This window comes from Dipodomys merriami, unplaced genomic scaffold, assembly GCF_024711535.1.
Source record: "Dipodomys merriami isolate MVZ:Mamm:240054 unplaced genomic scaffold, mDipMer1.0.p SCAF_5, whole genome shotgun sequence".
NCBI lineage: Eukaryota > Metazoa > Chordata > Mammalia > Rodentia > Heteromyidae > Dipodomys > Dipodomys merriami.
In genome coordinates, this window is record NW_027206068.1 from 44508384 (window position 1) to 44527838 (window position 19455).

General features: G+C 36.5%; 1 protein-coding gene across 1 annotated transcript in view; it reads left to right on the forward strand.

Annotated features, from left to right (window-relative positions):
- Sdhaf3 (succinate dehydrogenase complex assembly factor 3) overlaps positions 1-19183 on the forward strand; it is a 32912-nt gene extending 13729 nt beyond the window's left edge. Inside the window, exon 2 of the mRNA XM_069996546.1 lies at positions 18948-19183. Within this exon, the coding sequence (XP_069852647.1) occupies positions 18948-19151 (204 nt within the window). The 3' untranslated portion in view covers positions 19152-19183. The remainder of the gene's footprint in view (positions 1-18947) is intronic.
- Positions 19184-19455: the final 272 nt, after the last annotated feature.

Sequence of the window (19455 nt, forward strand, 5' to 3'; positions counted from 1 at the left end):
ACCACATAAGCAAAAAGAAAAAAGCTGGAAGTGGCGCTGTGGCTCAAGTGGTAGAGCGCTAGCCTTGAGCTGAAGGGCTGAGGGACAGTGCCCAGGCCCAGAGTTCAGGCCCCACGACCGGACCCTCCCCCCCCCCCCCAAAAAAAAGAGCCAGATACCAGTTCAAACCTATACTCCTAGAAACTCAGGAGGTTGTGATCTGAAGATAAGTATTCAAAGGCTGTGGGGGAAGAAAGCCTGCAAAATTCCACCTTCAATAGCCAGCAAAATGCTAGACTGGAGGTGTGTCTTAAGAGATAGAAAGCAGGCTATGAACAAAATAGCTAAGGACCCAAGTTCAAGCCTGAGTACCAGTATATACAAGTGTGTGTGTGTGTGTGTGTGTGTGTGTGTGTTCATGTACGTGTACACATGTATATTTATCTAAGTTTGGTTAATAAAACAGGAGACTGTGGGTGAGGAACCAACTGGACAGGGGAGGGTGAAAGGAGAGGGTAAAGGAGGGGTAAATATGGCCAAAGTACTTTAAAAACATTGTTTCTATGGCAGGCACTGGTGGCTCACCTGTAATCCTAGCTACTCAGAAGGCTGAGATCTGAGGATTAGGGTTCAAAGCCAGCCCAGGCAGGAAAGTCCATGAGATTCTTATCTATAATAAACTAATCAGAAAAATCTGGAAGTGGTGCTCAAGAGCACCCTTGAGCTGTGGCTCAAGAGGCAGAGCTCTTGACTTGATGCTCAGGGACAATGCCCAGGCTTAGAGTTCAAGCCCTAAGACTCAAAAATAAACAAACGGGCTGAGAAGTTGGCTCAGTGGTAGAGCGCTTGCCTTGCATGCATGAGGCCCTGGGTTCCATTCCTCAGCACCACATAAGCAAAAAGCTGGAAGTGGCGCTGTGGCTCAAGTGGTAGAGCGCTAGCCCTGAGCTGAAGAGCTGAGGGACAGTGCCCAGGCCCAGAGTTCAGGCCCCACGACCGGACCCAAAAAAAAAATTTAATGCATAGTTTGAGAGATTGCATTTCATAGATAACTGATAATTAGAATTAAAGGAAGGAATAATTAAAATGTTAGTGTAATGCATGCTCTGGAAGGCTAAGATTTGGGGGATTACAGTTCCAGATCAGCCCAGAAAGAAAAGTTTGCAAGACCTCTTCTCAATCACGAGCTTGTTGTAGTATGTGCCTGTTATCTCAGCTATCAGGAAGCCTAACATAGGTGGCTGGCTTCCAGGTGTTGGTGCCCAAGTGTGTGCCTATGCAGAAAGCAAGACTGCTTCTCAAAAATTATGAACAGAAAAAGGTTTGGACATGTGGCCTAACTGTTAATAGCACCTATTCAGTGAGCAGGAAGGCTGAGTTCACACCACAGTACTGCCAAGAACAACTCACCTAAACAAAAGCCAAAACAGCAATGTTTACCTTCTTGGGTTTATCAGGACCATTCATTTTTACTAAAAGAACCGAGAAAGAACTGAGTATAGAGTATAGTAATGTGCCGTGGTGCACTTTGGTCAGTGCCGAGCTAACTGTATGATGGTGGTACAAGAAGATTTTGTTGCCTGGTTATGTTGCAGGGGTACATAATAACTAAGAGCATAATTCTTAGAATGTGTATCCAGCCATTAAAGTACATAACTATAATCAATGTCATCTTTATTTACTGTTAACTTTTTCTTTGTCAAGCTTCTGAATCTCTGTTGAGTCAACTTTCTACTATCTAAATACTTCAAATAAACTAATTTTACTCTATTCTCTATTTCTTCTCATTTTCTTTTTCCTTTCAGTTTTTACTTCTCTTATATTTAATACTATGTACAGACCTGTATATTCCCAGGTAAAAAGATGAAATTTATGAAAAAATTCCAATGTTCTTTGCTAATTACCAGGATGGTATGATATGGGCATTAATTATTTGGAACTACCAAAAAACTCAATTAAATTTCAAAATTGTATTTTAAAATATAGACTGAATCATTAACCCTTGGGAATTTCAACATAATTTTCCTCTAGTGATCTTTATATTCTTTTAAAAAATATGCCCATAACATGATCTTGTATTTAAAGAATCCCATAGACTCCACTCCCAAATTACTCAAGCTGATTCAAAATTTTGGCAAAGTAGCAGGTTATAAAATTAACCCCCAAAAATCAATGGCTTTTCTATATGCCAACAATGAGAAAAGTGTGGCTGAAATTAGGAAAGCAACTCCATTTGTAATAGCCCCACAAAAAATAAAATACCTAGGAATTAACTTAACCAAAGAAGTGAAGGACCTCTATGATGAAAACTTTAAAATCTTGAAAAAGGAAATCAACACAGAACTTAAAAAATGGCAAAACCTCCCATGCTCCTGGATTGGCAAGATTAACATCGTGAAAATGGCAATACTTCCCAAGGCTATCTACAAATTCAACGCGATACCTATCAAAATTCCACCCTCATTCTTCAAGGAAATAGAGGAGGCAATCCAAAAATTCATATGGAACAATAAAAGACCCCGAATAGCAAAAACGCTCCTCAACGGAAAGAACACTGCTGGAGGAATATCAATACCAAATTTCAAACTCTACTATAAAGCCATAGTAATCAAAACAGCTTGGTATTGGCATAAGAACAGACCTCAGGACCAATGGAATAGAATTGAAAACCCAGAAATGAACCTACAGACCTATAGCCATCTAATCTTCGATAAGGAAGCTAAAACAATAGAATGGAAGAAAGACAGCCTCTTCAGTAAATGGTGCTGGCAAAATTGGTTAACTACATGTAGAAAACTAAAGCTAGATCCTTATCTATCACCCTGCACCAGAATCAACTCCAAATGGATCAAAGACCTTGAACTCAAAGCAGACACTCTGAAAACATTACAGGATGGAATAGGAGAAACCCTAGGTCTCCTTGGCTCAGGTCGAAATTTTCTGAATAGAGACCCGGAAGCACAACAAATCAAAGAAAGGTTGGACAAATGGGATTGCATAAGATTGCAGAGCTTCTGCAGGGCAAATGACATAGCTGGCAAGATCAATAGAAAGCCCACCGATTGGGAGAAGATCTTTACTAGCCATACAACGGACAAGGGTCTCATATCTAAAATATACTTGGAACTCAAAAAATTAAACCACCCAACAACAAATCCTCAAAGAAACAACTGCCCAATAAATAAGTGGGCGAAAGACTTAAAGAGAAGCTTCTCTGAAGAAGAAAGAAGGATGGCCAATAGACACATGAAGAAATGTTCAACATCCCTAGCCATAAAAGAAATGCAAATCAAAACAACATTGAGATTTCACCTCACTCCAGTTAGAACAGCAAAAATCAAGAACTCTAATAACAACAGATGCTGGAGGGGATGTGGACAGAAAGGAACCTTACTTCATTGTTGGTGGGAATGTAAACTTGTTCAACCACTTTGGAAAGCAGTATGGAGGTTCCTCAAAAGACTTCACATAGATCTCCCCTATGATCCAGCAATCCCACTTTTGGGCATTTACCCAAATGTTTACAAACAAGACCACACTAAAGCTACCAGCACAACTATGTTTATTGCAGCATTATTTACCATAGCTAAGATATGGAACCAACCCAGATGCCCCTCAGTAGATGAATGGATCAAGAAAATGTGGTATATATACACAATGGAATTCTATGCCTCCATCAGAAAGAATGACATTTCCCCATTTGTTAGGAAATGGAAAGGTTTGGAAAAAATTATATTAAGTGAAGTAAGCCAGGCCCAAAGAAGCATAGGTCCCATGGTTTCCCTTATTTGCAATATCTAGTATAGGTATGAGTCAAGCGGAAAAGGCCAGATAATGTGATGTTAGGAAAATGAACCCTTAAATATGTATTTTAATGTTTTCGTTTCTTTCATGCATGTGTTTCTAATGCATTTATAAGATTATTTCTTTGTTGCTTTGTATGTCCCTCCCCCACAGTGTAACCCCCGCTTTCACTATATTTGATGTCAGTATAACATGTGGAGGAGATGGGGACAAACAAGTCGTTTAAGGATTCAGGTGGACCTGTTGCAACAATGAGAAGTACAAAATGTCATGTCAAAACCAGCTTTACAATTTCGGTGTGGGGGGGGAGGGGGGTATAATTGGGTGGGGGGAGGGGGGTAAAATTGGGTGGGGGGAGGGGGGAGGCGGGGAAGGGAAGTGAAGGGTAAACAAAGGAGGAGGCTGCAATGCTTGTTAAGAAATGTATGCATTATCCTGCCCATGTAATTGTAGCCCCTCTGTACAGTATGTTCTCAAATAAAATAAAATACAATTTAAAAAAAAAAAAACAAAAAAAACAAGACACATCAGAAACTTGAAAAAAAAAATATGCCCATAATTAGACTGGAAATGGAAGGCTATAATCATGGTAGTTTTAATTGCTCCCTAAGTGTATTATACGAAAGCATTGACTTTCTTTTTAATTAGAGAAGGAGCATATATTACAGACAATATGATTGAAAGCAGAGGCTCCAAAAGTATTTATTTTAGCATGTTGGTTTAGATAATGCTAACAATCTGTATAGCTACTAATTCAGTATAGCGATGTTAAGTTAATTTTAATGTTAAAAAGTTAATTTTGAATATGTATATAAAATGTTCCTGTTCTAGCGGGCACTGGTGGCTCATACCTGTAATCCTAACTACTAAAGAGGCTGAGATATGAGGATTGGGGTTCAAAGCCAGCCCAGACAGCAAAGTCTGGAGATTCTTTATCTCCAATAAACCACCAGAAAACCAAAGATAGAGTGCTAGCTTTGAGCTGAATTGCTGAGGGATAGTGCCCAGGCCCAGAGTTCAAGCCCCATGACTGACGGGGAAAAAAAGTTCATCTTCTGTTATATGAATATTAGATCTTGTTTTATCTGTATTCAGTGCAGATTAGATATACCCCTTGGAATCAAGGGTTAACCTTAGTGGAATAGATATACTTGTTAAAGAATACAGGAACCATACGATGATAGCATCTCTGTGTCTATTGTCTTATTGTCTTTATATAATCTTACAAAACCAGGGAATGAGAGAGGAAGAATTAGAGAAGCCTGGTAGGTTCCTTGGCTTAGCATTCAGCCTGGTCTATGTAATGTTTTTCTTATTCTTCTATAAACTTATTTGATAAGACTTAGTATCTGTGGTGGTTCTGATTTCATTTTGTTTAAAATCATAGTTTGCCTTAACCAAATAAGGCCATATGCCTAGTACTCAGTGATGAAAAACTGTGTTGTGAGGATGTCCACTCTCAGCACTACTTTCATCATATATGAAAGTTCTAGACAGAACAAGTAGAAGAATAAGAAATAAAAGCCATCAGATCAGACTGGAAGAAAGAAAATGATTTTGCTTGCTGATGACATTATCTTACGTGTAAAAACCCACAAGACTCCACTGAATAACTGGCAGATCAGTCATGCATCTATGCACTAATAACCGTCTGAAAAGAAAACTAGCAAAATAATTCTATTGATAGTAATAGCAAAAGAATCAAATACTTGAGGGAAAACTAAGAAAGCTCAAAATTTGTTTTTTGAACAAAACATTGCTGAAAGAAATTAAAGACAAAAATAATGCTAAATGGCCCAGAATAGATTAGAGGAATAAGGATTGTCAAAATGTCTATAACTACTCATAGCTATTTATAGATCCCTGTTAAAAGTCTTCATGACTTTTTTTTTTTTTTTTACAGATATAAAAGCTAATCCTAAAATTTGTATGGAACCACAAAGGGCCCTGGACAATCAAAACAATCTTGAGGGGGGGGGAAGCTAGAAACATCCCATTTACAGATCTAAAAACATATTGCAGAACTACAGTAATTAAAAGTGCATGATATGTTCAGAAAGAGAGGCCAATTCATATGGAGATTCCTCGTAGAAATAAGTGGTGGGGGTGTAGCTCAGTAGTAGAGCACTTATGTACAGGCTCAAGGCATTGAACCACAGGATCCTGAACAACCAGAACAATCCTGAGGAAGAAAACACCTGACTTTAAAACTTTTTAAAGGCATATCATACTGTTGTACTAATTTATGTTCCTAGTCACAATCTACAGAATTTTGTTTTTCTACATCCTTTCCAGTATTTATTATTTTTCTGATAACTATTCTAATTGGAGTGAGATAGTATATCATTGTGATTTTGGCTTACATTCCTCTGATGGCTAGTGATGTTGAACTTTTTTTTTTATGTTTGTTGCTCAGTTGAAGTGTCTATGTATACTTTTTAATTCGGTTTTTAGTTGGATTTTTTCTTTTTTCTTTTAATCTCATGTACACAGGTGAGATGAATGTTTGCTTTATTTGCAGATGAGGTGATGAGTAGCTTGCCTATTACTGTGTGAAACTTGGTCTTTGGTAAGACTTGAAACTCCTCTGTTACCGAAATGTGTGGCTAAGTTTTGGTTTATGTCCCAAACTAAGTTGCACTTTGTTAAGTAAGAACTTATGGAGATATGTTTATATTCACCACAATATCCTTATTTTATTAGGATAAATCAGGACCTGAATTTTGACCTTTAGATTGGTAAATTAATCCATTGAAATGATCAAGTTCTGCATGTTTTTGTGATATTGAAGAGATTGATATGTAGATGACAATCCTAAATTGGCAGTTTCTCATGTAAAATTTGTCAAGTGAATCGAACACTTGGATTTGGTCGGCCAACAGAGGACCAGGTTGTATAGAGGACAAGGGGCACACACAGGCAAACTCGGGGTAAGGGTCAAGATATCATGAGTAAAGTGACATTTGCCCGTTCTAGCTCTTATTTTCTGGGTAATTACAGTCTTATCCAGAAAATAATTACCTACTCATATATTCTGGAGCTTTATCTATAGTCATTTCAGGGTTTCATGTCTTACATTGAGATCTCTGATATATTTTGAGTTGATTTTTGTGCAGGATAATAGGGGTCTAGTTTCAGTCTCTTGCATAATGGCTGCAACCCCATTTGTCAGTTCTTGCTCTTAACTTCCTGAGCTACTAAAGTTCTGTTTAAAGTTTTATCTTATATCGAAGTCTTGAACCTATTTTGAATTCATTTATGTACAAGGTGGGAGAGAGTCAGGGGCCTCATTTTAGTTTTCTCTCAGCGTATCTCTAGTTTCCCCAGCATTATTTATCTTTTCTCTAATGTTTGCTTTTGTTGAGAAGAAAATGGCAGTAGTAATGTATACTTATTTCTGTGTCCTTTATTCTGTTCCATTGTCCTGTGTGTCCATTTTTCTGCCAGTACCATGCTGTTTTTATTATGATGGTTTGGTAGTATAATCTGAAGTCAGGAATTATGCTGCCTTCATTTTGCTCAGAATTAGTTTGGCTATTTGGCTGTTGGTCTTTTGTGCTTAGATATGCATTTAAGATTTTTTTTCTGTATCTGTGAAGAATATCTTTATGATTGTTTTGAGATTGCACCAAGTCTTTAGATTGCTTTCAGTACTAAAGTCAGTTTCAGAAAATTATTTTAGCAATATGTGAGTCCGAGAGGTCTTTCCATCTTCTACTATCTTCAGTTTTGTTCTTCTTGTTTGTTCGTTTTGAGATTGCAATCCATGTATATCTGGCCTTCCCAAGTTAGTCCTGTTGAGGTTTACACTCTGCTAGGCTTGTACTCTATTTGCAAAACAGTTTCAGGCATGGGATTAGCTTTTTCTACTCAAAAATGTCAAATAGTGTCATGCAAGGTGAATCTGAATTTTCTAACCATTGTTCTTTTTTTAAAGTGTAGTGCTTTTACTTGTGTTAGTTTTTACTGAGGTCTTTTGTTCTAATATTTTCAGTGAGGTTTTTTTTTTAGGTGTTCTTGTTAATTAGGGTTTTTTTTTGTTTCTGTTTTTGTTTTTTTTTTTGGGTCCAGTCGTGGGGCCTGAACTCTGGGCCTGGGCGCTGTCCCTCAGCTCTTCAGCTCAAGGCTAGCGCTCTACCACTTGAGCTACAGCGCCACTTCCGGCTTTTTTCTTTTTGCATATGTGGTGCTGAGGAATTGAACCCAGGGCCTCAGGCATGCAAGGCAAGCGCTCTACCACTGAGCCACTTCCCAGCCCCCTTAATTAGTTTTATACAAATAGTCATTTGTCCCTTTTCATTTGTTTCATAGCTCCACCAAAGTGGCCACACAGTCATTTTGACTGTTTTTTTCCCCTCTTTTTCACATTTGGCTGTTAAATCATATGGCATGTAAATAATTGGCAGCTATAGTAATCATTTAATGAAAGGAAAATGCAAATCAGCCAGATGACAGTGGCCCATGCCTATAATCATAGCTACTCAGGAACTCGAAGGCTGAAGATCTTAGTTCAAAGCCAGGCCAGGGAGAACATTCAAGAGACTCCATTCTCCTATTAAACAGCAGAAAATCTGGACAGGTGTATGGCTAAAGGAGTAGAGTGCCAACCATGAGCAAAACAGCCCTGTGCAACAATGAGGCCCTGAGGTCAATTTTCAGAAACAGCCTCCCCACCCCCCCAAAAAAAACAAAGTAAAAAAAATTGAGGGGTTCTTTTGTTGAAGCAGGTTGAATATTTTAAAATGAAAACTTCTAGTTATTATATTGTTTTCTCAATTGTGTGCTTTGAAAAATCTATCTAAAAAATTGAAAACATTCTTTTTTCTTTTTTCCTTTTCCTTGAACTCTGGACCTGGGTGCTGTCCCTCAGCTCTTCAGCTCAAGGCAAACATTCTACCACTTGAGCCACAGCTACTTCTGGTTTTCTGGTGGTTAATTGGAGATAAGAGTCTTTTTTTTGGGGGGGGTCCTGTCTTGGGGCCTGAACTCTGGGCCTGGGCACTGTCCCTCAGCTCTTCAGCTCAAGGCTAGTACTCTACCACGAGTCACAGCGCCACTTCCACGTTTTTTCTTTTTGCTTATGTGGTGCTGAGGAATCGAACCCAGGGCCTCAGGCATGCAAGGCAAGCACTCTACCACTGAGCCACCTTCCCAGCCCGGAGATAAGAGTCTTATGGGGAATTTCCTGCCCAGGCTGGCTTTGAACCGTAATCCTCAGATCTCAGCCTCTTGTGTAGCTAGGATTACAGGTGTGAGCCATAACACCCAGCTTATCTAAAACATTCTATAGACAGCTTTATGTTATACAAATTTAATAGTTTTGTTTTCTCTTTAGAACTTCTCAAACATTTCATATACTAATAAAAGCAGTTCATCTCTAGGGTAAAATATGGGCATGAATTATTTTCTAGATATATGGAGGCAGAAGTTATCTTTTTCAAAGCAAGGACATTTAATGAAACTAGATGTCCCTGAAAATCACAGGAAAGGTTGTGTTCTAGAATAGCAGCTGATGGTGGGAAATCCATGATGGATAAAACTGCAGGTGATTAAGCCCAGACCCAGGCTATGACAACAGCACTGCTCTGCACTTGCATTTTTTTAAAAGACCAGAATTACATTTTTTTAAAGACAAGTATTACATTTTTTATAGACCATGCTTGGTGAAACTGTACACATTGATTTTATTAAATGTGGACTTTTGAGTACATATCTTTAAAAAATCCCGTGAGAAGTAGAAAGAACTCATAAGGCAATTCTGCTTTGTACCAAAATATGGCAGGTGTCTTGAGCAAATATGCTTGTGCAAATATTTGACTTGCAAAGCTAAATTAGTCACTCTTTCATTTTATACTATTTTCACCCGAAAGAAAAACTCATAGTTATTAGTCTGACATTTTCTCTAGAACGAATGAAGTGAGCTTGCTATTTCACACAAAGTAAATAACTATTTCTTGCCAAACATAACATTTTAACTTGAAAATTCAAATTGGAAATGGGAAATTTGTCTTCACCCACCACTGTGAGCTTTACAAATATGATGTAATCTTAAATTGTTGATCTTTATAAAAAATCTAGAAGATTAAACATTTCACAAGGTTTCAACTTATGAAAATTAAGTAGTTAATATTGCCTATGCTGCTGTAGCAATTGTTTTGGTCAGTGTTTGACAACATTCATTTGGCCATCATTAACATGGTCATTATTGTCTTTGTTCCAATTACTATGCTAGATGACAGACATTCAGTAACAAGAAAACTGATATATCCCCATTTTTCATGGCCTTTGCAGATAAGGAAAAGCAGATAATGTAAGATGAAGATGTAAGGTACTGAGAAAGAGTAATAAAGCTGAATAGGTGAGTTAATCAGAAAGGCCTCTCTGAGGAAGAGCCGTTTCAATTGACAAGAGGGATGAGAAGCCAACCATGAGTAGAGAATTCCAAAGAGGTAAGCAAAAACTCACAGAGATACACACCATCAGGAAAATAACAAGAGAATTTGGAATTTTACAGAGTTGTACAGCTTGGGTACAGATACCTTTAAAAATACTGACCTGCCAGGCACCAGTGACTTACAAAGGAACTACTGTAGACCCTAGCTACTCAGGAGGCGGAGATCCAGAGGACTGTAGTCTGAAGCCAAACATGGGTGAAAAAGTCTGAGGCTCATCTCCAAAAAAAATCAACACAATGCTTGATAAGAAATGTACTCATTACCTTGCCCATGTAATTGTAACTCCTCTGTATGGTATTTTCACAATAAAAAAAAATCAACACAAAGTGGGACTTATTGTGTGGCTCAGTGTGCAGTTAAGCAAACTCTGAGTTCAAACCCTGGTATTGCCAAAAAACAAAAAAGGAAGACAAGGAGGAGGAAGAAGAAGAGGAGGAAGATAAAAGGCAGGCAGGAAGAGGAAGGAAGGAAGGAAGGAAGGAAGGAAACTACCATTTTAATTCTTACCACAGTCCTGTGAGGTAGGCAGTGTAGATACCATTACTGTGCTATAAACACAGGCCCAGATCATTGAATGCTGGCTAACACAGTTAACATTTTTTTCAATACCCTGTGTTAATGGGAATAGTATTATAGATTTAGTATCTGTAATATAATTATAAAACTTATTGATATAAATCATAAAGAAAAGTTACTCTGTAAAACCTGAAGTTTACAGATAGTCCATTTAGCTTAGATATTTTTTAAATGAACAGAAAACTAATCATCAGTAACTGATTTTTAAAATTAGTCTCATGAATATATTTTTAGAGGATAAGAGTTACCTCTCGTGTGTGTGTGTATAAGAGTTACCTCGTGTGTGTGTGTGTGTAAGAGTTACCTCGTGTGTGTGTATAAGAGTTACCTCGTGTGTGTGTGTGTGTGTGTGTGTGTGTGTGTGTGTGTGTGTGATGGGTCTTGAAATCTGGGCCTGGGAGTTGTCCCTGAGCTCTTCAGCTCAAGACTAGCACTCTACTACTTGAGCCACAGCATCACTTCTGGTTTTCTGGTGGTTAATTAAAGATAAAAGTCTCATGGAGTTTCTTTTCTGTTTTTTTTTTTTGGGGGGGGGTGGGGGGGTGGGGGTCCGGTCTTGGTGCCTGAACTCTGGGCTTGGGCGCTGTCCCTCAGCTCTTCAGCTTAAGGCTAGCGCTCTACCACTTGAGCCACAGCGCCACTTCCGGCCTTTTTCTTTTTGCTTATGTGGTGCTGAGGAATGGAACCCAGGGCCTCATGCATGCAAGGCAAGCAGTCTACACCTGAGCCACCTTCCCAGCCCCTCATGGAGTTTCTTGACCAGGCTGGCTTTGAACTGTGATCCTCAGATCTCAGCCTCCTGAGTAGCTAAGATTACATGTGTGAGCCACTTGCGCCCAGCAAGTCACCTTTCTTTAAAATATTACTTTTCTTTTTGTCGGTCATGGAGCTTCAGCTCAGGGCCTTGGCACTGTCCCTGAGATGCTCTATTCAAGGTCAGTGCTCTCCCATTTTCAGCCACAGCACACCACTTCCGGTTTTCGGGTGGTTAATTTGAGGTAAGAGTTTCATGGACTTTCTTGCCCCGGGCTGGTTTTGTACTGTGATCCTCAGATTTCAGCTTCCTCCGTAGCTTGGATTACAGGTGTGAGACACAGGCACCCAGTTAAGAATTACTTTTAAGTAAGATACATTAAGCTCAAGGACAATGCACCTCAAGTACAATGTACCTCAAGTACAATGCTATTAGGATTTTAGAAACGTTGCAATGAATTTCATGAACAGGAATGTCCTCATTTGCACTGACTTCTCATTTCTGATATTACAGCTTTTTAGTCTGTGTATGTCTGATGTCAAGGACATGCCAAATTCAGAGTAGAGAAGAATAAAGAGTATTTGTGAGCTCGATCTCATGTAACATTTCCTTTCTACTTTCTTAACCAATAACTTCCCATATACTTTTATTATTTTCTTTTTCTGTGCTGTAAGTAGCAACTAACACACCTTTTGCTGAAACTTAGAATCATAGGTGAATCTTGAGTTTTGTTTACTGCAGTGCACAAGGGAATCTGTAAAACTGACTCTAGTGATACTCTCCACCTTGTTTTGTACTCTGTTCGGGGATTTGAAAATTATGAAAATTATGAAACCTGTTCAAAAGATCTGAAAATCTGAGAAACCAGATTTATGATCTTGGAATAGGTGTTTTGTTGTTTTTACTCCTAACGGAGGCATGGCATTCTTAATCAGTTCTTTAGGGAAACCTACACACTAAATTTGTTGATTCCATCTTGTTAAATAAGTTCTTAAAGTGATTGAGTACATTTTTGGAGAAAGATAATTTTTTTCTCCTAGATCAAATATTTGTCTTTCTGTTGGGGAATTTATGTGAAGGAGTACAAGTAACTTACCAAAACTATAGAAAATATTGTTATTTTTGCTTTCTAGTAAATTATCAGGATGGCAACACTAGTATGTGCTTAACACTTAACTCTTTTAAGGAAACTAGTAATATTGATCACACAGTTCTTCAGACTAATTCTAATTACGGTATGTGAAAAATTTTGTGTAGAATTTTATTATCTAATTTGAAAAAAATGTTATAGTGTCAAGGAAACTTATTATCTATAAAATATGAAACATGTCAGATTTGTAATGGTATTGATATTATGTATTGCACATTTTCTTTTTTTTTTTTTTTTTTAAATTGTATTTTATTTTATTTGAGAACATACTGTACAGAGGGGCTACAATTACATGGGCAGGATAATGCATACATTTCTTACCAAGCATTGCAGCCTCCTCCTTTGTTTACCCTTCACTTCCCTTCCCCGCCTCCCCCCTCCCCCCACCCAATTTTACCCCCCTCCCCCCACCCAATTATACCCCACTCCCCCCCCACACCGAAATTGTAAAGCTGGTTTTGACATGACATTTTGTACTTCTCATTGTTGCAACAGGTCCACCTGAATCCTTAAACAACTTGTTTGTCCCCATCTCCTCCACATATTATACTGACTTCAAATATAGTGAAAGCGGGGGTTACACTGTGGGGGAGGGACATACAAAGCAACAAAGAAATAATCTTATAAATGCATTAGAAACACATGCATGAAAGAAACGAAAACATTAAAATACATATTTAAGGGTTCATTTTCCTAACATCACATTATCTGGCCTTTTCCGCTTGACTCATACCTATACTAGATATTGCAAATAAGGGAAACCATGGGACCTATGCTTCTTTGGGCCTGGCTTACTTCACTTAATATAATTTTTTCCAAACCTTTCCATTTCCTAACAAATGGGGCAATGTCATTCTTTCTGATGGAGGCATAGAATTCCATTGTGTATATATACCACATTTTCTTGATCCATTCATCTACTGAGGGGCATCTGGGTTGGTTCCATATCTTAGCTATGGTAAATAATGCTGTATTGCACATTTTCTTAAATTATAACTGATGACTTTAAAAGTGTGCTCAAAAATATGTTAGACCACTGATATCATTATTAAAAGGCAGCATATGATATTAGGAAGAGTATGAATATGAATATGTATTATGATTTTCCCTTAATTTGAGAGTTTGGATTTCATTTATCATATTTTCTTGCAGTTGAAATATTCTAACTTACATTTGTGCCATTTGATTACAATTTTGCTTAAAAAAGTAAAGGAAAACAAATACTAGATGATTTTTTTTAAAAAAAACAGTTTTAATAACCCTTGGGTTCAAATTAATTAATTATAATAAATTGATTTGGTGCCTGTTATTAAGACAAATCATAGGAAGCCAGAGTTTCAACCTATTCATTTCAAAAGTTTTCTTTAGTTTTTTTTCTGTGTTCTTTTCCATTCATTTAATTGCATAAACATTAAATAGGTATATTGTTATTTTAAAAAGAAGTGCACAAAGTGAGACATTCAGAACAAGACGTAAAAGACTACTTGTCAAAATTTATTGTCCATCTTTCCGGCCTTTCTCTTGTCATGTATAAAGTATTCTATTATTCATGCAAATAAAGTCATATTTCAGTGTTCTATAGGTTGATTTATAAATTGTCTTGGAAAGATTTTTGTCAGTTCATTCTTGACTATTCTTTATAACTGTTGCTTACTGTTCCATAGTAGACTGATATTACATGTCTGTATTTATTTGATATATTAATGGGCCCAGGAGCTTTTCTGCCCTGTTATACTTGTTACTCCTACTTTCAATGCTGAAATGTATTGATTTTTCTATGACTTCTGTGCTTTCTATTTCCCTGTCACCATATCAAATTCAAATCTTATTCTTTTCTTTCCAACTCTGTTCTATGTTAGCATTGTAAAAAAATTACGGTCCAAATTTGTTTTTCTGAACCAATCAGTCTTAATTATTATATACTGGTTGTATATATTTGATTCACAAATCTAGTGATTCATATTATGTCCTCATTTAGTAATATACAAAGTAAATCAAATTAAGATTCACTAGCTATGTTATAAAGTGAGAATTCTGAAATTTTTTTCTTACTGAAGAAATTCCTGTAAAATCTAAATGTCTTGTTTAGATTTAAAGACATTTGTAGCCAGGTGTTGGTGGCTCACACCTACAATCCTAGCTACTTAGGAAGCTGGGATCTGAGGACCAAGGTTCAAAACCAGCCTGGGCAGGAAAGGCTGTGAAACTCATCTCCAGTAAATCACCAGAAAACTGGTGGTAGAGCTCTAGCCTTGAGCTGAAGAGCTCAGGGACAGCACTGAGACCCAGAGTTCAAGCCCATGACTGACAAAAAAAAAAAGATATTTGTAGTTAAAAGTATAATAATGTGAAGGTGTTTAAGAAGAAAAATTTTAATAAATATAGTCCTTCTTCACTGAAAAATCTTAGTTTGTTCTCTAATAAACACTTACTAGAGTGGTAGGAGAAACATTGCAGAAGTTGGGTGTCAGCAACAGAGAAGAGGAGGCAAACAAGATTAAGACAAGTGGTTGTTATGACCTCATTGGAATATAAAGGTCTCAGGATTGAGAAAAGATGTCCTCCATTCTATTTCTTTTTTTTTTTTTTTTGTTTGAACCTGATGAATGTCCAGTGAAACAATTGAGTGGTAATTTAGAGGTGGAGATGACAAAGAACAATGTTTGAATCTGACTAAAACACTGTATGCTTTTTTTCTTTGCTGATTCACAGAAAGTAATTTAAATATAGCTTTGAAGACATCCTGTATTCCTCATTGAATGATACTGCCAACTATGATTTTCATGTTGATAAAGCAGTATAAGGTTTTTTTGTATAGAGTTACAGGCCTGTGGTTAGACTAGGCTATCATTTGCTGTTCAGCACTGAGGAAGCTTTGTAGATAAAATTCAAACTCACAGGCAAAATTTAGAAGTGACTCAATTTTAGGTGAGTGATATTCTTACATAGTTAATCCAGTTCTAAATTTGTTTCTACTTTATGTGATATAGATATGTGTGTATATCATACATATTAACCTTATCCATATATGTATATATATTTTCTTAAATTAATGGGAAACATTTAAATGTTAATGGGAACTTTATTTATTTAAATTAATTGGAAAATTTACAACATATAAAGATGTTCAGAAAATGTAACTACCATGTATCTATCAAGTGGCTTCAACGGTCCAACTTGAGGCTAATCTTGTTTCATCTGTACCTTTACCTCTTTTCTTTCTCCAGATCATTTCAAAGAAATACTGAAACATATCAATTTTATGTAAAAATACTTTAGAATCTACCCTGTAAAGAAATTCTTTAAAAATCTGAATCGTAATAACCATTATAGAAGGAGCATCTCTTGTCTGTACCACCTCTGATCAGAAATCATTCAGATTTCAGCATAAGCGTCACTGGTTGAGTGCTCCTTTCTTTAGGTTTGTTTGATTGTCATCATTAGAAAGACATTGTGCATTCCTGGGAAAAAGTCAGTTCAGGTTTTAAACCCTTCCCAGTGTTTGATGATCGGGAGCTATGTGAGAGCAACATAACTCTTTATTTGTGATGTTTACCCTAATCAATTGGTTGAGGTGGTATTTTCTTGGTTTCTTCATTGTAAAGGCATGAGTTTTTCAGTCTTCTAAGACTGAGGTTTTATAGTTTTTAATATTTTGAATTTTAATGGTCACTCTGATGGGAATGTTTAATACTTTATTATATCTCCTGTTCTTTCTGTAAATTGAGTTAGAAGTAGATGTTTATTAGGTACAGTTCAATTTTTTTGGTATAGGTAATAGGTACTTCTACATAAGATTATTAAAAATGGATTACTGTTATTAATTATAAATACCTGAAAGAGGAACTTACAAAGAAAGAATTTATAAACACTTGCATTGTCTCAGAGATTATTGAAGCATGTGTAATCATTTTTCTTCATTTTTTATGAGTGGATGGATAATTTCTCTTGATATAGTTTCAAGTTTATAAATCTTCATTCTTCATCTCCAGTCTGTTACTAAGTGATTTTTAAAAATTACAGCTGTGTGTTTTTTTAATTCTAGAGTATATTTTTGGTTTGTAGAGCTTCTTATTCTCTGATGAGATCTCTCAAATGCTTATTTTATGACCATATTTTCTTTTATATACTTGAACATTTTTTTTTGTAGTAGCTTCTTTAAAATCCTTTTCTGCTGATTCTACTGTCTGGTTCACGTCATAGTTCTAGTAATTTTGGACTTGTCCCTGAATCATTATCCTTCTGTGTTCTTCCAATGTGTATTTTATGTTTTATTTTAGCAAATAATTAACTTGAATTCAAACTATAAACTGTGTTTTCTTTGCCAAAAGAGCAACTGAAGTATCTATTTTGCTCATCTTGTGTTTGCTAGGTAGCTTGACTCCATCCTGACATGCATAGTTGAGGGTGAGCTAGATTTTTTTTTTCATTTTCTTTGTAGAATTTGAGGTCCTCCATCAGTAGCTCTCTTTTTTCTCCTTTTCATTTTACAGTTGTTGTAAATATCCCAAACTCCTCTGATGCCTCATTTGGTGCCACTACTGATTACTGTCCAAATTCTAGTTTCTTTTAAAGACCAAATGGTATCTTACTTCAAAAAAGATGGAGGGAAGGGGGCGGGAGAGTGGAGGAGGAGCTAGGGTACTGGTGTCTCATTCCTGTAATACCAATTACTCAGGAGGCTGAGACCTAAGAATTGAGGTTCAAAGCCACGAGGAGCAGTTGAATTCTCTAGACTCTTATCTCTAGTTAACCAGCAAAAAGCCAGAAGTAGAGGCATAGCTCAAGTGGTAGAGAGCCAGCTGTAAACTAGAGCACCCTAAGTCCTAAAAAAAGGAGAACTAATCCCTTTTGCTGCTTTCCAAAATTCATTGAGTAGACTTGACAGTAAACCATATATTTTGTTTATGAATTCAGTTCAATTATATTGTTTTGAAATTCATGTGAACCTTCCAGATTATTTTTAGGTATTCAAGACCACTTTATATTTATGTGAATTTGAGAATCAGTTTTTCATTTCTGCAAATGAATAACTTCTTTGTTTTGTTTTGTTTTGTTTTGTTTTGGTCGGCCGTGGGGCTTGAACTCTGGGCCTGGGCACTGTCCCTCAGCTCTTCATCTCAAGGCGAGCGCTCTACCACTTGAGCTACAGCGCCACTTCCATGAATAACTTCTTTATAGCTGCTTTTTTAGGTTCTGCTTTTAAGAAATGCTGGTATATAGACATTTAGTTCATTTGCTAATTCTTTATAGTTCACTGTTATAAATTTCAGAGTACTTGTGAAATACAGTTAGATTTCTGGTAAGGCGGTATTTCAGTGAATATTCTTATGCATACTATTTGTTAACAACCAGAGGTGATTTTGCCTTGCAGGGGGCACTAGTAATGTTTTTAGACATTTTTGACTATGAAGGTTAGAGGGAAGGGTGTTATTGACAGGGATCCTGTGAGACATCCTACAATGCAAGAAAAGCTCCCCTGCTCCACAACAAAAAATTACCCAAATTACCAAATATTGCAGCAGTCCTGAGAACTGAGAAATCTTAAGTATCTAGGGCATTACTTAGTAGAATTAAGAAAGTTAGTAGTATGTGCAATGTTGTTTTGCTATTTTATGAAATGGATTTTTGTAAAGCATGAAGAAAATATCACTTCCAATCCAAATGAATGTTTGGATTAGAATTAAAGCTATTTCAGTGATATTGGCAATCTAGCAATGATAAAATGTGCAGCAGCCTTATTCATAGTGCTGTGCTGAGTGCATTAAGAACAAAATTACATGGAAGAAATAGATTGTTTTCCTGATGAAAATGATTGTTAAATATTGAGGACTAAATTGGCATGTTTCTAAATTTTTAATTGAATAGCAGGGGAATAGACTTAATGAATTTTAAGACCCATTTATAAACTTAAGGACTTATGATACCCCTTTGAAATCTGATGAAAGCGTAGCCCCAGGAGTATTTGTATACTTGTGTGTGTTCAGTTTTACATATGATTTTGGCTGGAACACACATGCTTCTAAAGCCATGGTTCCTTCTGTCAATTACTTGAAGGTTAAGACTGTATCAAAACCCCTAAAGTATTGATATGAGGCATATTTGAAATGATCACTTAACCAAATGCAGAAAATTAAGTGATGAAGGAAAATAGCTGATTTGAAATTAGAGCATAGGTTTTCCTTTAATTTGATTTCTATGACCTTAATTTATCTTTCTCCTTTACTAGGTATATGCAGCAGTGTTATGGCAACAAGCTAAAGATAACAGACAAAATTCTACTGGAAAAGCATGTTTTGGCGCTTCTCTCCCAGAAGAAAGACTTAATGACTTTAGTGATGAGCAGATTGGACAGTTGCAGGAACTGATGCAAGAAGCTACTAAACCCAATAGGCAATTTAGTCTTCCTGATTCTTCAAAGCCGACATGTTAGTAAATACAATAAAGTTTAACAAGACATAAAAACCTAGAACTTATTTCACTTATCTCACTTATCATTGGCTTTAAAATATATTATGCATTTAAAATGTATAAATGTATTGAGAATATCTAAAGTTTATGATTTCAGTTTTGAATATTTTTTCTTTACTTTTAATGTATACAAATGAAAAATATGGATCAAAATCACTAGTAGGCATATTGGAGCATGTTATGACATTAGTGAAATAGCAGTAGGTGCTAGATGGACATTTATTTTTGGTCTAAACAAGAAAAGCTTAAAAATGAACAAATTTTAC